Genomic DNA, 24,917 nt, shown 5'->3' with positions numbered 1-24,917 from the left:
AACGCAAACTGTTTCTAACCAGAATAGAAAGAGGAGTGGGAGGCCCCAGTGTACAACTGAGCAAAACAGCAAATACATTAGAGTGTCTAGTTTGAGAAACAGACGTCTCACAGTGCCACAACTGGCAGTTTCATTAAATAGTACTCACTAAACACCAGTCAAAATGTCAATAGTGAAGAGGCAACTTTAGGATGCTGACCTTAGGATGGAAGGAAGATTTGAAAAAATGTGTTATGGAGAGAAAAATCTAAGTTTGAATTGTTTGGATCACAAAAAAGAACATTTGTGAGACCCAGAACAATTTAAAAGATGCTGGTATTCTGTCTATAATGGAGTGGCCAGCACAGTCACCGGATCTCAAATCTACTGAGCTGTTGTGGAACAGCTTGACCATATGGTACGTAAGAAGTGCCCATCAAGCCAATCCAACTTGTGGGAGGTGCTTCAGGAAGCATGGGGTGAAATCTCTTCAGGTCACCTCAACAAATTGACAATTTGAATCCAAAAGGTCTGCAAATATGCAACGGCTACAATTAAAGGATTCTTTGAAGAAAGCAAAGTTTGAAAGAAACAATTATTATTTAAATTAAGATTATTATTATTTAAATAAATACTTATTTCTAACATTTCAATGACTATCCTATTCATTTTGCTATATTTGCTATTCAAACTCATTTCATAGAATGTTTTCATGGAAAGCAAGGACATTTGTAAATGACCCCAACATTTTGAATGGTAGTGTATATATTTTGTGGTACATCTCTATTCACAGTGTCAGTACCTGGTTTGCAATAGCCATAAGGCATGTCATGGGTTTATGGTATGTTACCAATATGCCATGGTTTGTGCTTTGTACTGGCACTCTGTGATGAGTCTTCAACAAGAACAGCTCTTACTGGCTAAATACCATACCCCTAATATGAAGCTTTTTTGTTGTTGTTAAGATTCGCTTTAGTTCCCCAGTAATTAAACCAAGAACTTGGGATAGCAGGGTGGTGTTTGTGTGGGGGACGTAAAATGAGGTCAGAGGTAGTAGGCTGAGGCTCTTCTCATTAAGATGTACAGTAGAAAAGCGCTGAGTAATGTGTCCCGAGCTGACCTTCCTCTCCTAACCCATTTCAACTCTTTGTCTCCCATCCCATTTGGGGCCCTGCAGTTCTGACACACTGGCTTTTACCATGAAGGAAGGCATGGTGAGCTTTCATTACGCAAATAGAAACCAGCAAGCACTCAACTCTCGCTCGTTAGAGCTCAGATTTGAGAAACAGGCTGGGCTGGAAAATTATATGAGGCTGAAATGCTTATGGTGCAGTTGGATGCAGGCAAAGACTAAACTCAGAGAGAGAAAGAAATGGAAGATGAGTTTTTGAGAGCTCAGTAAAGGGGTCTAATGTTGAGAAGAGGGAGGAAATTGCTTTTGTGTGTTCAAAGTGTATGTTGGGGGGCTCTGAAATGCACCAATGTTTCTAGGAGCCAGACCTAATTGTGTGAGCTAATTCTTATCAAAGCCTGTTGGAGTGAAACTAATCGACCAAGGGGAGATGCCTCTAAAAGCCATTGCTTTTAATTCATTTTGTTTATTCAGATGAGAAATGTTTTAGTTTTCAATTAAGTAAATCTCTATTATTTGTTCCACCAAGGCAGATAAATTGAAGGGATTGCAAACTAACTTAACATGCACATAGGGACCCTTTTCAAGAGAAGCAAGTAATATTGGATTTGAGATCACCATAGAGCCTGTTATTGGATGTATTATTGCGTACTACAGCCCTGAACATAAGATTCTGAGAGGACGGAACTGAGGGGATGGAATGTCACTCTGTTCCTTCCGGAGAGGTAACTACTGGAATTTGTGTTAGGGAAAACACTAGTGCACCCACGATGAGCCTTGCAGTCTGATGGGAACTTTGATGGTGTTAATGGACGCTTGATCTTCTATTTTTGTGTTCAATACTGTGTGAAAGATTTTCCCATTTCATTGTTCCCATGCCTCCCCACACCATTTTGACTGGTTTGGACATGATACAGTGGATATAAAAAGTCTGCACACCCCTGTTAAAATGCCAGGTTCTTGTGATGTAAAAGAATGAGACAAAGATAAATCATGGCAGAACTTTTTCCACCTTTAATGTGACCTATAACGTGAACAATTGAATTGAAAAACAAACTGAAATCTTTGAGGGGGAAAAATAAAAAATTACCACAATAACCTGGTTGCATAAGTGTGCACACCCTTAAACCATACCTTGTTGACGCACCTTTTGATTTTCTTACAGCACTCAGTTTTTTTGGGTAGGAGTTTATCAGCATGGCAAATCTTGATGTGGCAATATTTGCCCACTCTTCTTTGCAAAAGCGCTCCAAATCTGTCAGATTGCAAGGACATCTCCTGTGCACAGCCCTCTTCAGATCACCCCACATATGTTCAATTGGATTCAGGTCTGGGCTCTGGCTGGGCCATTCCAAAACATTAATCTTCTTCTGGTGAAGCCATGCTTTTGTGTATTTGGATGTGCGCTTTGGGTCGTTGTTGTGCTGAAAGGTGAACATCCTCTTCATCTTTAGCTTTCTAACGGATGCTTGAAGGTTTTGTGCCAAAATTGCCTGGTATTTGGAATTCCTCCACCCTGACTAAGAAAAACAGCCCCAAAGCATGATGCTGCCACCACCATGCTTCACTGTGGGTATATTATTCTTTGGGTGATGTGCAGTGTTGCATTTGCGCCAAACATACCTTTTGGAATTGTGGCCAAAAAGTTCAAACTTGGTTTCATCAGACCATAACACATTTTCCCACGTGCTTTTGGGGGACTTGATGTTTGTTTTTGCAAACTTCAGCCAGGCTTGGATGTTTTTCTTTGTAAGAAAAGGCTTCTGTCTTGCCACCCTACCCTATAGCCCCATTCATATGAAGAATACGGGAGATTGTTGTCACATGTAGCACACAGCCAGTACTTGCCAGAAATTCCTGCAGTTCCTTTAATGTTGCTGTAGGCCTCTTGGAAGCCTCCCTGACCAGCTTTCTTCTCGTCTTTTCATCAATTTTGGAGGGATGTCCAGTTGGTAATGTCTCTGTTGTGCCATATTTTCTCCACTTGATGATGACTGTCTTCACTGTGTTCCATGGTATATCTAATGTTTTGGAAATACTTTTGTAGCCTTCTCCTGACTGATATCTTTCAACAATGAGATCCCTCTGATTCTTTGGAAGCTGTCTGTGGACCATGGATTTTGCTCTGAGATGCAACTAAGAAAATGTCAGGAAATTCCTACTAGAACAGCTGAATGTGTGATTAATCAGAGTCACTTCAAATGATGGCAGGTGTATAATGACTTCTATTCATCATCAGTTTGAATGTGATTTGTTATTTCTGAACACAGCCACATCCCCAGTTATAAGAGGGTGTGCACACTTATGCAACCAGTTTATTGTAAGGTTTTTCTTTTTCATATAGATTTTTTTTGTTTTAAATAGAATTCTTCACATTATAAGTCACATTAAAAATGGAAAAGTTTCTTACACAATATATCTATGTCTCATTCTTTTACATCACAAAAACCTGGTATTTTCACAGGGGTGTGTAGACTTTTTATATCCACTGTAATCCCTTCTTTCTGATACAATACAGACATCCAAATGTATTGCCAGCATATGAGATTTGAAAAAATAGTGCATATCACAGCAAAAACCAAACTATAAAGTTCAAGGGACTCTCTGCAGTCCTCTGAGATGTCCAAGCATAGATCTGTGGAAGGTAATAAAATGCAATGAGACTTCCCAGGAGCACAGTGGGCTCCATCATTATGAAATGGAATAGGTTTGGAACCACCAAGGCCCTTCCAATAGCTGGCGGCCTGGCCAAACTAATTAACCAGGCTAGAATGCCCTTGGTCAGGAAGGAGACCAAAAACCCAATAGTCAATCTGATGATTCTAAAAAGTTTAGCTGGTTTGATGAGAGAAATAATTAATTATTAAGCCTGAATGCCAAGGGCTATGTCTGGTCCAAAACCAGGTTATGCAAAGCTGGTAAAGGCATACCCAAGAAAACTCAAAGCTGTGATCCTGCCAAAGGCGCTTCAGTAATGAATAAATGGTCTTAATACTATGAGATAATTCAGTTAATCTTTTTTTTCAATTGGCTAAAAGATTTTTTTTTCACCATGTCATTATTCGGTATGCTGTATAGATTGGCAAAACATAAATAAATATAATTAAATATAAATTAGTATAATAAGTCCATAACACATACAAATATGGAGAAAGTGAAGAGATCTGGATACATTCCAAAGACACTGTACAGGTTTTTGTATATATTTTTATTATTGTTGAAAATTAGGACTGAACTACAAAAGAGTCCTAGGTCTCAGTTAATTTTATATGTATTAATTAAAATGAAACTCAATAAAAAGTATATCTTTAACAACAATAGTAAAGAAGGTTCAGACACAATATGGATATAATATGTTTTGACACAGAATTTTCTGACACAATATGTATCTATGGCTTTGGGAATAGTTTTAATTTGCTCTGTAATTGTATGAAATAACTTTCAATAACCTAACTTTGAACCTAATAAAATTGACTGAGAACTACCTGTCTTCTCTGTTATTTAGGATTCTGGAAGAGCAGCAATTGGATGATTGGAGTCTGCGGTTGAAGATGGGTTTGTTGTCAACCACTTGCAAGCCTAGTCCACTTCTTGTCCTCATTCTGCTATGGGGTAAGATGACTGACCACATTAGACTTATTTTTCCTTTCTAATTCAGCAAGGCCTAATTTTGAGTAACACACCAATGTGGCATTTTCAGACATTGCTAATGGAATTCCTAAGACTATTACATATCTTCTGCTTTTTCCCTAAATCATGTCAATACCAATGATGCGACAGTGTTTCCTGGATTTTAAACCCGACTAAAACATTCAAGTGTACACACCTTAATTGAAAATGCAGCTTTTGTAAAGGCTGAAATCAAGACAAATAATGGCAGGCGAATACAACTATTATAAGCTCTTGAAATCATCTGTATTCAAGTGAAAAAGAATGCCTTGCACATGCAACTTGGTTGCAAAGACATACATGTCCCGCCTAAAAAAAAAAATATATATATATATATCAACCTAGCAAAACTGGATCTAGCAATTTATCTCGCTGTTCTTTGCAGACATTTTTAAGCTCAGTAAAATTGTTAGAGGATAGCCTGTGCACAGCCGTCTTTAAGTTAATCTACAGATTTTCTACAGCTTTGAGGTCAGGGCTCTGACTGGGCAATTCCCAGACATTGATCTTCCTTTTAGCAAGCCATTCGTTGTTTTATTGGGCTTTGGATCATTGTCATGTTGAAAGGTGAAATTTTTGGCAGGGTTCAGGCCAAATTATCTTGATATTGGAAGGGGTTCATTGTCTCCTCTATTCTGACCAGACCTCTGTGTCAGCCAAAGAGAAGCAGTCCCAAATGATAATAATATGCAGTGTGGGCTCCTGACCGAAATTCTTGAAGCTGTTTTTAGGTTGCCATTGGGTTATTTGTAGCCTCCCTGTGCAGATTTCTCCTTGTCCAATCATATATTTTGTCTTATTAATTTGTCATCTCCTGGTTGTGCCATCCTGCTTCCTAATGATGGTTTTCACACTGTTCCATGATACATGTAATGCCTTTGCAACCATAAGTATTTCACTCTTGATGTATAGCTTTCAAAAGTAGGTTCCCTAGTTCTGTCTCTGCAATATGCAACCAAGGAGGAAATCCTACAGGAACAGTTGGTCAACTGATGGCAAAATATACTTTGTACATGAGTTGGAATGTGACTGTAACTTTGTAGGTAGGAGGCAGGGCACACGCGCAGGGAAAATGGAGGACTTTCAATAAAAGAACTAAGATGCAACAGAACTAAAACCAGACATGGACAGAACAATGTTACAAAAACAGGCAATCCAAAAAAATGACAGATAAGATAAAATGGGTAAGATAGAACTTAAATAGGGACAGGGATAAGGAACACAGGGTAATAACAACAAAACTGGTGTCTGTGCTCTAAAGGAGGTAGTGTCGTGGAAATCACGGTGTTGTATCTCACTGACCTTGTGTAGATTTCTGATATCCACTGTACACTGTTATGTCAAAATTGTGCTTATTAAACTTTCTAAAAATGTTCCTTTTTACCAACATAACAAGCACAATACAGAAAAGGCTTGCTTCACTGGGTTGTTTTGAAGTTGTTTGGCTGACCTCATTTTGGATTTACTTTTGTCAAAAAAAATCATGAATGCCACTATTTATTGTAATTGAACTGTACTTTGCTCAGTAAAACGAATACTGGCCTTATTATGAAAGATCATTATTATTATTATTATGCAGTTACGTCACATTGGTAAGATATAACTAATAACACCAAATGACATTATCCAAGCTAATCTTGCAATATAATGTAACATAGATTTTCTTTAATGAAAAATACAGTGGGGAGAACAAGTATTTGATACATTGCCGATTTTGCAGGTTTTCCCACTTACAAAGCATGTAGATGTCTGTAATTTAACAAATAGTTAAAGAGGTCTTCACTCTCCTCAATTGGAGAGCTTCACAGAGAAACCCACAGGCATTTATGTTAACCAAGCATCAGTGTCCTCATCTCATAACCTACACCTGCCTTTTCTCAACATTGCTGAATGTTTTGATGCTAATAATTTAAACATGCAATTATTACAGAGAGTATCATTCTCTTCTGCTGTCATGTTCTCATCCTAAAAGCGGAGGCCATGTTGTTGTGTGGGTAGCATCAGATCCATAGCATAATCCCAAGCCATTATCAAGGTCAACCTCATGCCAACTACGTGCATGGGGAAAGAAAATCAATGGCTTAAAGAGTTTTTACCTGTCTGGCCTACAGTATTTTTCACCCATGCAGAAGAGAATAATTCATATTGTTCCTTTTTCTTTTTAAACTGTATTTTTCCAGTCGTTGGAACAATGTATTGCTGTGTATCCATTTATTTAAACTGACATGTAAATAGATTTGTTGTGTCTGATTGTTTGTACAGTATGTTTGCATCATCTACAATGGCCAGTTCTGCCCTTCAAATTTGACACAATGTGACTGATGTTGCCTTGATTTGAGAATGCTCCTTCTTACTCATGACTGGCGTTGTTGTGTATTCAGTTCACAAAACCGCTTTATGATTGGCTAATTCATTTTCAAAACATTTGATCCTGCTACAAGTCCTCCAGGGTTTTATTAGTCCCACCTGAGATTAACATGGAAATGGTTACACTCGAGTTACCTATGTTCATGTTTGAACAAAAGATTGTTGGTTTGCCAGGTGATTAACTCTCCAGTTATCTACAGTCAGGTCCGGATATATTTGGACACTGACACAATTACACACAATGGATTTGAAATGAAACAACTGAGATTCAATTGAATTACAGACTTCCAGCTTTAATTCAAGGGGTTGAACAAAAACATCATATGAAACTTTTAGGAATTGCAACCATTTTCATCTCCTTATTTCAGGGGCTCAAATGTAATTGGACAAATTAACACCATCGTAATTAAAATGTAAATGTTTAATACTTTGCAGGCAATGACTGCTTGAAGTCTGGAACATATGGATGCAGGGTTTCCTCCTTTGTGATTCTTTGCCAGGCCTTTACTGCAGCTGTCTTCAGTTGTTGTTTGTTTGTGGGTCTTTTGTCTTTAGCAAGTGAAATGCATGCTCGATTGGATTGAGATCAGGTGATTTACTCGGTCATTGCAGAATATTCCAAATGTTTGCCTAAAAAACCCCTGGGTTGTTTTTGCAGTATGTTTTGGGACATTGTCCACCTGTAAAGTGAGGTGCCATCCAATCAACTTTCCTGAATTTGGCTGAATCTGAGCAGACAATATATCTTTATACACTTCAAAATTAATCCAGCTGCTTTTGTCTTCTGTCACATCATCAATAAACACTAGTGACCCAGTGCCATTGGAAGCCATGCATGCCTATGCCACCAATCAATCAATCAAATTTAGGAAAAACCTAGAGAGGACCCAGACTCAGAGGTGTGGCCAGTCCTCTTCTGGCTATGCTGAGCAAACATATTAAGAGTACAAATTGTAATTATTAATAAATGCATGTGGGCTGAGTCTATTTAAATTTAGTACAGGTCAGAAGCATGACCAGATGGACAAGGAGACAGACAACGCGGGGGAGAGGGTGGTATCAGCACAGTGGCAGCTGAAATCATCAGGTATCGTCTTGATCTGCAACACAACCAGGAGGACTTTGGACAGGGACAGAAATTGGTCTTTCAAGCCTGGTACTCCTCAGTTGTGGGCCAAAACATCATTTCCTCCTAAGTTTAAAACGGCAGGAGACAGGAACATTTAGAAAATGCATTCCTTAGATCTACAGGGATTTATAGTGGAGAAGGAGAACTGACCCTACTCCCCCAGTACAATAATATAGCAGCGTAAGACCTTGGGGTTGAGACAGGGGGGTCCAGTGACACTGTGGCCCTATCCGGGGGAGGCCCTGGACAGGGCCCAACAGGCAGGAAATCAATCCACCCACATTGCCAAACATCAATCAAAGGGACCTCCACCAACCGCATCCACCCTGAAAGAGGGCAGGGTATTGCCAGCAGAGTACAGCCCAATTGCACAAGTACACAACAGAGAGACAAAAACAAGCCAGTGACTCCGCCCCCGATTGGCATTGGAGGGAGGGCATCCCAATGGCCATGAGAGCCCACCTGGCAAGACAGTAAGGGTGGACAGTATCAAGCCTTTCTGGTCACCTTCACGCCCCTGGGCCAGACTACACTTAATCATAGACCATGCTGTAGAGATGAGTCTTTAGTATACACTTGAAAGTTTGCACTGAGTTTGAGATTTCTAACCTTAGTTGGCAAATCATTCAACAGTAGTGGAGCTCTATGAGCAAAGGCCCTGCCTCCGGCTGTTTGTTTCAAAATTCGAGGTACAATTAAAAGGCCTGCATCTTGCGTAGGTTACGTGTAGGTATGTATGACTGGATCATTTCAGCGAGGTAAGTAGGAGCAAGTCCATGTATTAATTTATAGGTTAACAATAAAACCTTAAAATCAGCCCGAACCCTAACAGGCAGCCAGTGTAAAGAGGCTAGTACTGGAGTAATGTGTTCAAATGTTATTGTTCTAGTTAGGATTCGAGCAGCCGTGTGCAGCAGTAATTGCAGTTTAATTATTGTTTTGTCAGGGTAACTGGAAAGAAGAGCATTGCAGTAATCTAATCTGGAAGTAACAAAAGCATGGATTCGTATTTCTGCATCTGTTTTTAATAGAAAGTTTCTGAATTTTGCAAGGTTTGAAGATGAAAATAAGCAAATCTTGACACATATTTTATATGTTCATCAAAGGAAAGTTCAGGGACAAGGGTAACGCCAAGGTTTCTTACAGTTTTTTGGGATACGACCATGCAGCCGTCGAGGTTCACAGTGAGATCTGCTAACAACACTCTTTGTTTCTTGGGTCCTAAAATCTCTCTAAGAGAAGGGAGTGATCAACAGTGTCAAAAGCAGCACTAAGATCAAGAAGCAACAGGACGGAAGCAGGTAATTTGTTACCTCCATGAGAGCAGTCTCAGTATTATGATGGGGTCTGAAACCGGACCAGAGCATTTCATAAATGTTATTTGTTTTCAGGAAGGCATTCAGTTGTTGGGAAACACATTTTTCTAAGATTTTTGAGAGGAACGGGAGGTTTGATATTTCCGGGGGAAAGGGAGCAATTTATTATGTTGAAAACTGGCCGACCTAGCACAGGAAATAGCTCCTTAAGTAATTTTGTTGGAATCGGGTCTAGCTAACAATTTGTGGGTTTAGAACTCATTATTAATTAAGTGAATGAGTCGAGCGATACAGGATCAAAATATTCAAGTGCCCCCATTGACACCAGGTAAGGGAGGTTCAGGACATTCTCAGGACAACTGAGACTTTGGGGACTATAATTATTTAAGGAGGAGTCAGTTATTTGTTTTCTAATGATGATGATCTTTTCATCAAAGTAGTTCTTGTATTCATTACAGCTAAAGTGAAGACCGACTTCACTTGTTGAACTTTGCTTTTTTGTTATATTGCAACTGCATGTATCGGAGAGACATTTTTGATAGTGTTTTTGTTCACCTCAGTCAGGTTGGAAAAATACGATGATCGAGCAGATGTGAGTGCTTTTCCTTATTGTGGTGTACTGTCTATCCAGGCTAGTCTGAATACTTCCAACTTGTGGAGCGCCACTTTCGCCCCAATTTTCTGGAGGCTTGCTTGAGTGCTCTAGTATTGGTTGTGTATCAGGGAACAAGTTTCTTGTTGCGTATTTCTTTTGTTTTCAGTGGTGCGACCGTATCTAAAGTATTTTGATGTGTTGAGTTTAGATCCTCGATTAGATCGTTTGTGGAATTATTTACTCTGTTGATGAGCGAGCTTGTAAGAATATCAAGAAATCAGTGGCGGCTGCTGGTCTTTCAAAGAGGGAAAGTTCATTTTTGGCCTAAATTATAACCCTCTGATGGTCTTCATTTGTAGTGAAACTCGGGATCTTTGGGGTCTTTTTGACCCCAGACAATAACATTTAATTTTGTAACAGAACAATATATATATTTTTTTTTTACAAATATAATTTTCTTCGCTAAAATCAGGTCGACAATATTAGCACTGTCTGCCATCGGGCGCAGTTTCACCCGTGTACGATGCTAGCCTAGCCTACTACTGTATATGAATGAATGATCTAAAAAATATATATTAAACTCTGCAAAACTGAAACAAGGATTGTGGTGTAGCCTATAATTGTGTGAAATGTATGATGCAAATCGGCTAGCAATTTTGCCAAACAAATATCAAGAAATATTGCAGCAGTTTGTCTTTCGAATACACTGGAGAAATCTGCGATGGGACTGAGCGCGAAATTGCTTCAGTGACTTCTTATAGTACAGACCGCTGTCAGTCAAAAGGAGATGCAGTTTGACAGATCGTCAGATCCTCCAATCATCACGCAGAAGCCCGGAGTCCGGGCCAGCCCACTCCTCATTCACCCCCAGAGACGCTGAGCATCCGTGAGCGGGTCATAATCGCAGCATTTATCCAATCACCGTCTACTTTCGGAGTACTGAAAAAAACTGTTCTAAGCAGCCCCATTGAAGTCAATGGACGCTCGGCTTCAACAGGGAAATGCACTGTGACGCTGCCGGATTATATGAGAACAAAATCGAGTCAGCCGACCTGTAGCTGAATCTGAACTAACTAGTTTTAGAGATGAACGTGTTTTAACGCATTTTTTGTTAATAAAATGTTTACACAATAGTACATATTTGACCATAATTTTTTTTGACATTATAGGGGAAGTGGAGCTTCCCTTGCAGTCTTAAAGAAATCCCCACAGCAAGAAATCTATTTGTAGTCCGATAATTTATAGTACGGCTTTTGAAACTCATGGTTTGCGGAGGAAGTGGATTACTTGTTTTAACGGTAAATGTAATAAGACAGTGATCCGATAATCCCGGATTTGTGGGGGAAATAATTAGATCTACAATATCTATTTCTCGTGAATGGACTAAATCTAAGGTATGATTGTGGCAGTGCATTGGACCTGAGACATGTGAGTGATACAGTCATTTTTATTTGTGACCGAGGTGGAGGAAATCTTAATATGGTTGCTATTGTTAGCACTACCTTGTTTAACTTTTCTCAGCCTGGAACGAATCACATTGGAAATAGGTAAAACTGTACCAACTACTCTGGCTATGCTATCAGACAGACTCCACTCATAGTGAGGCTATAGGAGTGAGACTCCTGTCAATGTTCCTAGATAAAAGAAGAGCACCACTCCAGCTAGGGTTGAGTCCGTCGCTCTTCAGCAGATCAGGCCTGATCTAATTTCTGGGAGAGTCCCAAAAAGAGAGCCAGTTATCTACAAACTCTACCTCCTGCGATGGGCAGAACTCAGTTTTCAGCCAGCGATTGAGTTGCGCAAGTCTGCTGTAGAGCTCGTCACTACCCCTAGCTAGGAGGGGGCCAGAGAGAATTACTCGTTGCCGACACATCTTTCTAGCTAGTTTACACGCTGATGCTATGTTCTGGTTCTTAACTTCTTCATCCTAACGTCGTTGGTGCCAACATGAATAACCATATCTCTGTACTCTCTATACTTGCCAGTTTTAGACTTCGCTAGCACCAACCCCAGATTTGCGGTTACGTCGGTGACTATGCCCACGATACAGTGTACGATCGCCGGCTGATTCTTTAGTCTAATACTGCGGGTAATGGAATCTCCGATGACAAAATATTTCCGAGCCACCTGTAGAAAATGCTTGCCAATCCCATCCGAAGACGGCTTGACTCCGACTCCAGGGAGGAAAACCTGTTGAAAATGTCAGTCGGCTCTTGTAGCGACACAGGTTTAACTGGTCGACGGCATTTCTTCTCGGTGACCAAGAGAATGTTCTTGCCCGGCTGCAGGAGCTGTGCCCGTCTAACAACACTGTAATTTCTTCCTGTTGGCACAAACGCAGTTTTTTCCAGTTCTACACTAACATAGTTCTTGCCTGACATTTGCGTCTGAATCCGAGCCTCTAACTCTGCTGAAGACGATAGTTCTCCGTGTTGTAGCTACAACAATTACAGTGATACAGCATAAATTACAGTGATAAGGCACCACCCTGTCTCCACCGTGTTTTACAGATGATGTGGTAGGCTTCGGATCATGAGCGTTCCAAGCCTTCTCCATACTTTTGTTTTTTTTTGGCAAAGTCTAATCTGGCCATTTTATTATCAAGGCTTATGAATGGTTTGCACCTTGTGAAGTCTTATCTTTATGGTAGACTTGGATAATGATATGCCTACCTCCTGGATAGTGTTCTTCACTTGGCTGGATGTTCTGAAGGGGTTTTTCTTTACCATGGAAAGGATCCTATGATCATCCACCACTGTGGTCTTCTGTGGACATCCAGGCCTTTTTGTGTTGCAGATCTCACCAATGCTTTTTTCTTTCCTCAGAGTGTACCAAACTGTTGATTTCGCCTCTCCTAATGTTCCTGCTATCTCTCTGATGTTTTTTTAGTTTTTTTTTGCAGCCTAAGGATTGGTTGTTTCACTTGCATTGAGAGCTCCTTTGACTGCATGTTGTGGGGTTACAACAACGGCTTCCAAATGCGAATGCCACACCTGGAATCAACTCCAGACCTTTCACCTGCTTAACTGTTAAAGAAATAATGGAGGAATAGCACACACCCATCCATTAAACAGCTTTTGAGTCATTTGTCTAATTACTTTTAGTCCTTTGAAAAAGAGGTGCCTACATATTTAAGCACTGCAATTCCTAAAGCCTTCCTCCAATTTGGATGTGAATACCCTCAAAATAAAGCTGAGAGACTGCACTTTAAGCCCATATTCATTATATAACTGTAACCTGAATATACTTTGGTAAACAGACAAAATCACAAAACTTGTGTCAGTGTTCAATTATTTCCAGACCTAACTGTATGTCAACTTCCAGAAAAAGGATGGTTGGTTGCTTTGTATGAGGTATGGTCTCTCTCTAGTTAGCTATATCCATGTATAGCTGTGGGCAGCATCCACATCACTATCCTTTCATACAACCCCATTTCCCAAAATGTTGGGACTGTCATTTTTCGCTATATTTAATTAAAAATAGTACAAAGACAATGTTTTACCCCCCCCCCCCCCCACCCCCCCAAATAAATCTGGCTAATTTTAGATGGACTGAGGTGAAGTGGAAAACCTTCCTATGGTCTGACGAATCAGAATTTGAGGTTATTTTCAGTTATCATGGACGGCGCATTCCTCTGAGCTAAAGAGGAGAAGGACCATCTAGCTTGTTATCAGTGCACAGCGTAATAGCCAGCATCCGTAATGGTATGGGCATGCATTTGTGCACATGGCATGGGTGACATGCACTTCACAACATATGCTGCCACCCATACAATGTATTTTTCAGGGAAGACAATGCCAAACCACATTCTGCACATATTACAACAGCATTACTCTGTAGTAAAAGAGTCTGGGTGCTAAACTGGCCAGCCTGCACTCCAGACCTGTCCCTTTTTGACACCATTTGGCGCATTATGAAATGACATACAGCAAATGTGACCACAAACTGTTGAGCAGCTGAAATACTACATCAAGCAGGAATGGGACAACACTCCACTTTCAAAACTACAGCAGTTGGTCTCCTCAGTTCCCAAATGCTTACACAGTACTGTTAAAAGAGGTGATGCAACACACTGGTAAACATGCCCCTGTCCCAACTTTGTTTTAAAACATATTGCTGGCATCCAACTCAAAATGGACATGTATTTTTCCAAAAACAGTAAAAGTTCTCGGTTTCAACATTTGATATGTTGTTTTTGTACTATTATCAATTAAATATAGGGTCAAACTTTTTTGGAAACGGGGTTGTACATGTAAAAGCACTTAACACAGCAAATTATTCTGCAAATCACAATGCAATAGAGCATGCTGGGAAATATATTCATGCCTTCCAAGGAATCTTTCTTACCTACAAAATATTCAAAACAGTTTTTTTTTGTTTTCCTTACAAGAACCTTGTCTTCTAAAAACATCTCTCATGGCTCTACCAGTTTGAATATCTTTGGTAGAACCCTATACTTTTTCAAATAACCCTTTTGGAACTTTGATTCTGAGAGTGCACACTTAGACATTAGAGCCTCAAATTACAAAAAGCAATTTGCATGAAAAGCTGCATTTGAGTCATTTAGCAGATGCTATTATCCTAAGCAACATAGAGTTACTGCATTTATCTTACGAGAGGTAGGTGGGACAACCAGACACAGTAGTAGTAAGAAAACCTTACTAATTAACTTATGGTCTTGTTTCACTTCAGTCTGTCTTCTATCTTCCACAGGCTGGCTGACCACCACTGTTCCCTTCCTGCCAGCAGCATAGAGTACTTTAGCTTATAACTTCATAAGGGGAAGGGTGGACCCCCCCAACACCACTTATAATAAACGATGGGATTAAACCAAATAACATTAGTCTCATCTGTAAGAATTAGCTGACGAGACTACAGTGAATCCCCCCTCCTCCTTTCTCCTCCCTTTTCCCCCTGTCTTCTTTCCAATCTTTGTCTCCTGGGGTGAGTAGGGGCTTAATTCGCGGTAATTACACTATTGACAGAATTGCTCCAATTTCCCATCTATAAAATGCATGCAGTGATGAATAATGGGGCCTGACTACTGTGTGGCCTCCTCAGTCATAGCATTGTGCAGCTGAGTGTTTACCGAGTGTGTGAGCCCTGATCCACTACACTCCAAACTGTCCCATCTTCCTCCTCATCTTTTCACTTTCTCCCTCTTATTAATAAATACAGAGAAAGGTCCATTCCCAAAACCCATCCCTCTGTCTTTTCTCATCATTCTGCTAGCCGTTTCTTTCTCACTGTCTGTCTCTTCTCTAGGTGTGGTAAAGGTGGAGGCCCAGCAGGCATTCAGGATCCAGCCCAAGAACATTACAGTGCGTGCAGGGGGAAAGGTGGTGCTGAGATGTGAGGTCCTGAGACCCTCAGGGACTGTCCAGTGGGTGAAGGAGGGCCTTGTACTGGGGCCCGAGCGGAGACTTCCGGGTTTCCCTCGCTACAGCATGGTGGGGGACCCTAATAGAGGTGAGACCCTGGCCTGGACTATGGACCTGGAGGTACCGCTATAGTTGAACTACGATGCCGACATACAGCTAAGTTTAGAGTTGACATCAGGACTGATGAGAAAGTAAGAACATTTCATTAGCATAGAAGAAATGGGTTGTAAAATTATTTTTTATGATGTTCTTCAATGAACCGGTAGTAGCCCAAGGACAAATGAGCTTTTATAGTTTGAGCAGATGCACACAAGCTATCAAGTAAAAACACTGATATGTAGATGATGATATAACCAAGAGAAATCTCTTTGTTTGACTTAGATTTTTGGCCACTGGTTGTATAGGGTGCTGTCATGTATCATGTACTTTATATGCAGACAAATGAACCATGTCATCAAAGCAATGTCTGACTGGAGAATGATACTGATTCTACTTCTAAATCATGCAAATATCCAGAAGATAACACATCCAGACCAAAATGGGAGATTTATTCAAAATAAATGTTATTCAGAAAAGTCTTTAGGCTCACGGAGACCGTAGTCACAGAATGCAGGCTACACATTTAACAATGCACACAAACAGTACGAAGGGGCCAAAAGTCCCCACATTGTGTCATTGCTCTAACTACTAAATTAATTTCATGGTTTTCAAATGATTGGTTGTTCCCTAAGAGAATGACCATTTACATGCTTGCTCTGAATAGTGGATACATGACAGACAATCACAGTAAGCCCTAAACTCTAATTGTTTTGATATATACATAAGACACAGTGATAGGCATGAATGAATTTACTACAGGGACCTGGCAAAGACTGAGATGTGGCTTCCATGTACCACTATTGTCCTCCTTAGAAGTAAATAAAGGGGAATTGATGGAACAGAGAGCATTTGGCTCAGTGTAATGTGGATGAGAATAAAACGTGCAGCCGGATCTGCACACAGCGTCTATAAAAAGTAATCAAAAATTAGAAGTCAATCCCAAATAAGATCATAACATCTGCTCATGATCAACCAGCCCCGAGACACATGATGTGTTTCCACGGTGCCACAAGCAGAGTGGCACATCAGAGCTTACAGACATCTAGGTACAGACTGGCAGACTGGCAGACTGGCATAGGCATATACCCACACACACACACACACACACACACACATAAACAACGCACACACATACACTGTAAGAAAAGTGTTTCTCATACATGTACTCAACTATGGATTCCAAATATACAAGAATTAACATTTGACGCCACTTGACAACACTTCTCCCTGATTGTCACCATCACTCGTGCATGCTCCCATGCACACATAGCTGATTGCTGCATTTTGGGGTAAGTCATTTCAGGAAAGATGTCTAATTATTTGTAATAGAAAGTCTTCCCTCCCCGCAGTATGATTGCATAGATGTGGATTGTGCTGCTGTTTGGTTTTATCTTGCCAGCTCGGTTTACACATCCTTTTCTAGCACCAATATGCTTTTTTTTTCTTAGTTCATTGTGAGTCAGAGAAGGAAAAAAAGATTCCCGGACCCATAACATCCTATAATCCACACATTTTATGATATCAGTCAAACAAATTAACCCTTGGATTGCGAGACACTATCAAGAGGGAAATAAAGATGGAGAGGCTCTTTGTTTGTCCAAATCAATACACACCATATTCCCTTCAACACAGATCTACAGGAACCATCCTTCACCCACTACACAAGCCAGTATATCCCACTTCACTGTTTGTGTTTATGAGAAAACATTTCTCAATCTTAACGTGGCCTAATGGCAAACCAACAAGGCGTGAGAACAAGTTGCACGCCAAAAGTCCCAGAACTTGAGTATCCAATGCCAAATATAATATTTAATTAATTGAATCCTCTTGTAGTATAAACATAGTAGATTCCGGTCTGTAACTTAGGTTAAAATCCTCCTCGGTACTGTATTTGTTGCTCTCCCATTGCAGTCAGATGTCAATACTTGAATCTCTCTGTCCTCTTTTCACTGTGTTTTGTCTTGGTGCCAGATACATTAGAATCCTACCAGCCTGCGTACTGTAGGAAACAATAGGGCAGGGAGCCATTATGCCGCAGAGTTATTACAGCTCACTACCAACCACACAATCTGTCAGAATTACTGATATTCAAGTCTTTCATTTCACAAACAAAACATCTGTGTTTATTCAACCATATTTTCTCAGTTGAAAGTAATCCACATCACAAAGCACAGTGGTTTTTAGAAAGAGTGCCCCATAGATACAAGGGGCTTAGTAAGTAAATGTCCATAGATGTGCATTGGATGTGCACAATGAGAGCAATTTCAGATGAAGAGTGAGTGGTGGAGAGACTAAATGGACCACCTCTCATTGTAATTACAGTTCATTGTATAAAGCCTTGCAATTACAAGATAATGTGTCATTACTACATGAATGACACTTGTCATTGTGTCTTTGTGTCTCTTCATTCTCCAGGACAGTACCATCTCCAGATTGAGAACGCTAAACTGGAGGATGACGGCCCCTACGAATGCCAAGTGGGCCAGTCCGATAGTAGCCGGGCGATCATCTCCCATACAGTGTGGATCAATGTGCAAAGTGAGCAAAACCACTGCTACTCCACGGGTGGGCACAATGGGTGGTGGGTCATATTATTCAAGACAAAGCATGCCAATAATGTACAGTATGTATGCAAATCTTCGGAGGCTGAGCCACACACTGGACCTCTTGACCTGTAATCTACATTTAAAGAGGTGATTTGTTAAATATTCATTCACTATTGATAGGCAGCTTTAATCCAGTAAAGACAGGAACTGTTGCAGCAGCACTTACTGGAAGGTCCTCCAATATGGAGTTGTGGTCTTTTTTGCTATTCACATGGAGACTATCATCAGCCAATAGGCTTATTTAAATAAAATGAAGGTGTTCATTAAAAAAATAAAAAATAATATATATATATATAATATTAAAAAATTCATAATCTCTTATAATCTCAATAATACCTTTTAGAATCTGTTAATAAAATATTAAAATGGACATAAAAGAGTACTAACACAAGGGTCCGCTCACAACAACAAACACACACACACACACACACTCAAACATTCACACGCATATACACACTTCATGTCCCTAACAGCCACTAATATTGCTGTGTGTCAGTGGTTCCTGGCGAAGTAAATCATAAGAGAATGGGAGTGAATGAAAAGTTCCCACACAGACGTGGGCAGGAATGGATGTAATTGTGCGAGTACACCAGGCCGCCTGTTGTCATTTTATGATGAACAGCACACTCTCTCATTCGCTCATCTCTCCTTTCTCACTCTGTTTTCCCTCTCTCTCCCAGCGCTGGCTCTCTGGCTTCTTGCTTGTGGGAGCCAGGCCATATGTGGAGAGTGCAGTGACTCTGGAAAAGCTTTTCTTCTCCCTCCACAGTGTATTCAGTTTCCCTCTTCTCCATTCTCTCCATTCTCTCCTTTCCTCCCTCTGTGTGTCTTTCTTCTTGGTGACCATGGAGAAGTGTGTTTACTTGGGGGGTGGTTGCCTTGGTGACTCTTGCTGCCTTTCTCTCCTGGGAAGGGAGCAGTTTTTTCTGACATCAATGGAATAGTTTGAGTGAGAAAGGATGGAAGCCTGAACCCCTGCTTTCTTCACTCCCCCATGTTTCAGCAGGCTCTCCCTTTGTACACCTGCAGCTACAGCAGGACTCAGTCACACATTTATCACTGTTGTGACTAGAAGTCTGTGGTGTGTAAAGACAATCCACACTCTCACTCAGAGTGTGTTAAGACAATCCACACAGATTCCAATGAGGTACCAGACTCAGATCAGAGAGGTCAGGGTGTCAGGAGAATGCATTTGTAGTCGTTTGGCTGGAGGGTACTGAACTCATCAAGACCTTTAGCTCTTCTGTCTGTCCAACATGCTCAGATCCAAACAATCCCACACTTCACAGCTTCTATCCCTGCATGTTACTTCGCGGGAACATGGAATGTATCCAGCACCTGACATTCCCTGACAAATAGATTTACCCAAACACTCAAATAGAACGACGGACATACAGACCTCTCTCCTGAGTCCACAGACCTGAGGCCTGGCTTTACAGCAGTGGTCCTCAGTCGTGGTCCTGGGGACCCACATGGTCTGGTTCAGCACCACTCTAACATCCTGACAAACTTATGAATCAGTGTTTCAGCTTAATTCCTCAACATATTGTGAGATGGTATCTAACGTTTATGGAAAATACATTTGTTTTGAAAAAGGTTATCAGCATTATATTTTGTTTCAAGGGTGAACGTTTGACCTCATGATGACGTCACGGCAACCAATTTTCAACACTGGCATATCTTGTAGAGAATGTGTGTTGAAAATGTTGGCAGTGTTTCAAACAATAACATTTTTGCTATTCTATTACATTTTTAAGGGTAGAAACAACAGAGCAAATATAATATACATTGTAACAACATACATCTGGTATTTTGGCCTATATACTGTAGCATTTGCAAAGTCATAAAAATCTATTGTTTCAGTTTAAGCCAGGGTTCAACAGAAAAGTTAAAATACCTAGGCTTGGGTTTGTTAATGTAAAGTATAATCTACAATTTTTATCAGTCTTTGGTTGAGATGGTGATGTGAATCCAACTTATAAATAATTCATTTGTAAAAGGTCAGGGGCACAGACGATCTTCAAAAGTAGGGAGTGTTTTGACATCCAAACACAATTCAATATCAATTTTGCAATACAGTAAAGTGCCTAAAAGAAGTTAATAATTTGTTAGATTCCTGTCTCCCACTAAACCAGAAGTAGTCAAAAGAATAGAATTATAAGCCAGTGGCTCAAATGTATCTATCCATGCATTAGATTAATCTCCTTCCAGTTTAGTTGTGATGCCAAACAAAACAGTGAAATCCAACACCTTCTGTCCCTGATTTTGTTGTTATCGCCCTCACCTGGTTCCTGATCACTGTCCCTATTTAAGTTCCTCCTTTCCTAATGTATCCTGTTGGTCATTATTTGGATTCCGTTCCTTATGTAGTGTTGGTCTGATGTAATTTTGTTATGTCTTAATTCATTTATTAAAAGTTCTCCCTGCTCCTGTGTCCTGCCCCCAGGCTATGTTACAGAAACACAATTCAATATCACTTTTGCTATACAATTATTAGCCAAAAGTTATGTCTTTCAAAAACTAATGCAACATATTCATTCAACCTTAAAATTAGGTTGAATATCCATTGCAAATATCAACTGTAAGATTGTCTTATGTAGGCTCAACATCACACAGATTATTATAGTAATTGTGAAGACCTTTCACAATTGCTAACATGCACACATGTTATATCTAAAACTGCACTATGTACTTTTAATAAAATCAACTGGAATCACAGTTGTAAAGCTATTTACATAAATACAACTTTTATTCACACAATTTTGATGGTTTATTAAGTTGCAGTGTAAAACACGTTGTCCTTTTAAAAGGTTGAACATTTTAGAAATCTCCTATTTCAATATCTCAGCTAAATTATCCAACCATCCAAGCTGAAATGAACTGATGTGCCCTGTGTAATGCTGAGACCTAATCACATTCCCGACTATGGTAAGTTTATGAGTATACTGGGTTAGAAGCAAAGCCAGAATTATACAACCCATGAGTGAAATAAGCCTTACAATGAGCTAAGACTTCCTCCAGACTGCTAAAGCTCCTGTGATTACACTTTCCAATCAACACACACATCAAAACAATATAACACAATTATAACACACTATATGACCATTTATGAGGGGGGAGGGAAAGGGAGAGACAGAGAGAAATAGTGCGAATGGGGACCAGAGTAGACACGTGAAATAGAGAGAGAAAGAAAGATAAAGACAATTTAAAACAGAAAGAAAAACCAAGCCTTGCCCTCTGTTTGGATTCTTCACGTCAGAATAGTGGGTTTTGGGTATCAAGACCAGTTAATTGAAGATGGATTACTGCAGGCAGCTAACAGCTGAAAGGGAAGCACACCAATGTCATTAAGTCCTCGCGCTGGTGCTAACAAAGAGACACTTTTGAGACATTTCTACCAGGGGAGACATAACTCCTGTGTGTTTTCCCTTCCTGCCGAGTTTAGATAGAGGATTATGGCAATAGGCAAATCGAGTGGCAGCTAGTAATCCAGCACAATAACAACCCCTCCGCCAACCCAGCATCCTCCTCCTGTAATGTATAGCCCCATCCCCAACCCACGCGCCTGTCAGAATACCCCAACACCTGACACAGCCACTGTCTCCTGTTTGAAACCATTAGTTTTACCATTTAATCCTATTAATTAACAAGTCATTCTTTCCCTTTTCTCTCTCTCTCTCTCCCTTTAAGCGCAGGCCTCCCTGTAACCAGATCCTGCAAATATTATTCAAAATATATTTGTTTGATGTGTCCTCATTTTTAAGAATGTATTACTCATACATAAGCTGCGTTAAGGTATTTCTGTGGGAGTGGATATGAGGATTGGGGCAAAGGGAGTTGTTAAGCTTGTTATCAGTGTTAGTTGGAGGTTAAAGAGGTGCACAACAAACGCTGCCATGGTAAAGGGGTGAGGTTCTGGCTGTTGGCTAACGAGTTTAGCGCTAGAAAAGTATATATAATGAGCTTTCTATTTTGCCACTGTAATGAATAATGTAATAACTCGTAAATGGTGGAACTTACAAAAGCAAAATTGAGGGCAGAGTCACTTTGTTCAATAGGTATAAGTTTGCTCTATCTGCCTGTGCGAAAGCCCGTCTATGTCAACACAGTGAGCAAATGGGTATAGCTGCCCGAGGCAGTAAGGCCTTAGTTAGGTACAGTATGTGTCTTGCTTCCAGAATGAGAAGGAGTTTAGGCCATGTTGTTGTTTTATGTCTCTGGTGCCATTTATGTTTCTGTGTGACAAGAGATAGGGGATTTCTTTTTTTGGGGGGGGTGGTTGTTGAGTAAGATGTTCCTTGTTATGTAATGTGCCTAAAAGATGAAGGAGAGAAAGATTGACTGAGGAGCTATTTCAGTCCTGGACACCTGCTCCACTTCCTGCTCTGCACTGGGGAGAACAGAGAAGGGGAGAGAGGGATGAGGAACAAGGGAAGAGGATGAAAGGGGACTGCTCCAATGTCTTTCAGCCTCAGAGCTCCCACACCTGAGTCCATTGTGTTCGTGTGTGTGTGTGTGTGTGCGTGTGTGTTGCTTGCTCATATGTACATACCCGTGTATAAATGCATGTATGTCTGGTTTGAGCTAGTGAGTCAACACAGGCACATGTCCTCAGAAGAGTCAATCTGTGTCGTGTGTGTGTGTGTGTGTGACAGTCAAGGATGACTCTCCAAACTGTGTTTCTCTTGTTTTTTTTTGTTATACACTTAATCATACAGGTCACTGGATCTTTTGGGTTCTCTATGAAGTTACCTTCTTGTCATCCCCACCTCCTTTTCAAGACAACTTGTTCAGATAACTTACAGAGCAATCAGTTCTAGAAAGCTTGGCAATGTAGATTCCTGGTTGGGCCACCGTTTGTGTTTTAGACACATTGAAGTGGGTGCGTGTGCATGTCAGTGTGTCTGCCAATCACCTTCTTATCTACCTTATCAAATTCATTTGTCTGTATTTATCTAATGGATCAAACATTGCAGCTCGCAGTCTCTTGCCTTGATGGGAACAAAGAGTAGTGCATCTCTGTCTATGTGTGTGTGTCTGTGTCTGTGTCTGTGTGTGTGCACATATGTATTTGTGTGTGCAAAAGTGAATAAGCGTGTGTTAGTGTGTATGCGTGTGTGGATTTGTGTGTTTATGTGTGTGTGTTAGTAAAAGCTATGGGGGAACTCAGGTGGGGCTCATTGGGGTCACATGGTCCGCCTGAGTGGCTGTGTTGGATACAGCACTCTAAATCCCAACACGCCACGCTGCCCCTCCCTCCGCAGATTTAACCGCAGTGATAGAGAATGAGAAAGGGAGGGGGGGAGTAGGGCTCCGAGAAGATGGGGGATAAGGGGATGACGGAGTGAATGAGAGATCGGAAGAGGAGGCGAGCACGAGAAAAGGGAGAGGGGAAAAATTAGATACCTGCCCAGCTCGTTTGCCAACGTATCATTATTCTTATTTAAGGAGATTTGTTAGCCGGCAAGACACTCCTGGAGCACAACAAGTGATGCGGCGGCGTGAATCACATGGGATTGAGAGTGCAGGGGCCTGTCAATAAAAGCACGGCCCAATCATTGGCTCGGCGTCCCGAGAAGTGGAGACTGGAGAGGGAGGGGAAAAAAAAACACACAAATAAATGCATGTCATTATTTCAGCGTGTGCCTCTGCAGTGCTCTGGGTAACCCATCACAGTCCACACAGATCCAATTGCTTCCTTTAAATCAGTTTGAAGCTGCAGCCACATCTCATCTGTCTCAATAGCGGGGCTGGAGCCAATAGGGCTACTCTACTTTACACTGCAACAGCTCCTCCCAGTGGCAACAGCTCCTCCCAGTGGCACTAGATTAATTACCCCGAGTCAGAGCAAACCGCCTGGCTGGCTGACTGAATGACTGACTAGCTCGTGTTCTGTGTAGCCAGGCATAAGCGTTGCATTCATGTCTGCATTCAGCGGTGGTGATGGGAATTACTCCTTGATGAAACAGATAGCTCTTCCCCTGAATGACTTACTTAAACAAACAAAAGCAGATTCATTGTAGTTCTGTCTACTGCTCTGTTTTGTCTTTTTTCCTCTTAAATATATATTTCTCTCTGTATGTTTCTTGTCATTCTCTTCTATATATCCTCACTGAGTCATGCTGCCAGTTGATATCAGTTGAGAAGTAAAAATGGCCTTTGTTTCCTGTGGGCTCGGTTAGCTCTCACCCACTCACATAAAGTGTACAGCTTGGTAAAATAACTGTTAAAAGATCTCTGTCCTCTAATATTTCAATCTCCCTCTTTCATTCTGTGTTTTTATCCTATCCTGATAGTTTGTGTATTGGAGTATATGCAGGCAGTTTGAACATTCATTTAACCATTTATCAGAATATAACAAAATACTTCTGGATAGCTCTGGTGACCATCTTCATTGTGCATGGTATGCTTTACCAATTACCCTAGTACAGAGGTGTCAAACTGGTTCCATGGAGGGCCGAGTGTCTGCAGGTTTTTGCTCTCATCTTGTGCTTGATTGATTAATTAAGTCACTAATTCTTTAGTTTCTTCCCTCACCTGGTTGTTTAGGTCTGAACTGGGAACCAATTTAAGGGAAAAACTAAAAACTTGCAGACACTCGGCCCTCCGTGGAACCGGTTTGAGACCCCTGCCCCTAGTAGAAA

The 24,917-nt window shown here is 40.7% G+C and overlaps 1 protein-coding gene across 2 annotated transcripts in view; it reads left to right on the top strand.

Annotated features, from left to right (window-relative positions):
- The window catches only part of nphs1 (NPHS1 adhesion molecule, nephrin), a 72,265-nt gene that overhangs the window by 1,967 nt on the left and 45,381 nt on the right, over positions 1–24,917 (top strand). For both annotated transcript variants that reach the window (XM_013139446.4, XM_013139447.4), the window contains exons 2-4: positions 4,617–4,723; positions 15,453–15,656; positions 18,083–18,205. In XM_013139446.4, coding sequence (XP_012994900.2) covers positions 4,663–4,723; positions 15,453–15,656; positions 18,083–18,205 — 388 coding nt within the window. In that variant the 5' untranslated portion in view covers positions 4,617–4,662. The remainder of the gene's footprint in view (positions 1–4,616; positions 4,724–15,452; positions 15,657–18,082; positions 18,206–24,917) is intronic.

The sequence above is a fragment of the Esox lucius genome, chromosome 20, assembly GCF_011004845.1.
Source record: "Esox lucius isolate fEsoLuc1 chromosome 20, fEsoLuc1.pri, whole genome shotgun sequence".
In the NCBI taxonomy this organism is placed as follows: Eukaryota; Metazoa; Chordata; class Actinopteri; order Esociformes; family Esocidae; genus Esox; species Esox lucius.
This window is presented reverse-complemented; position numbering and strand designations above follow the sequence as displayed.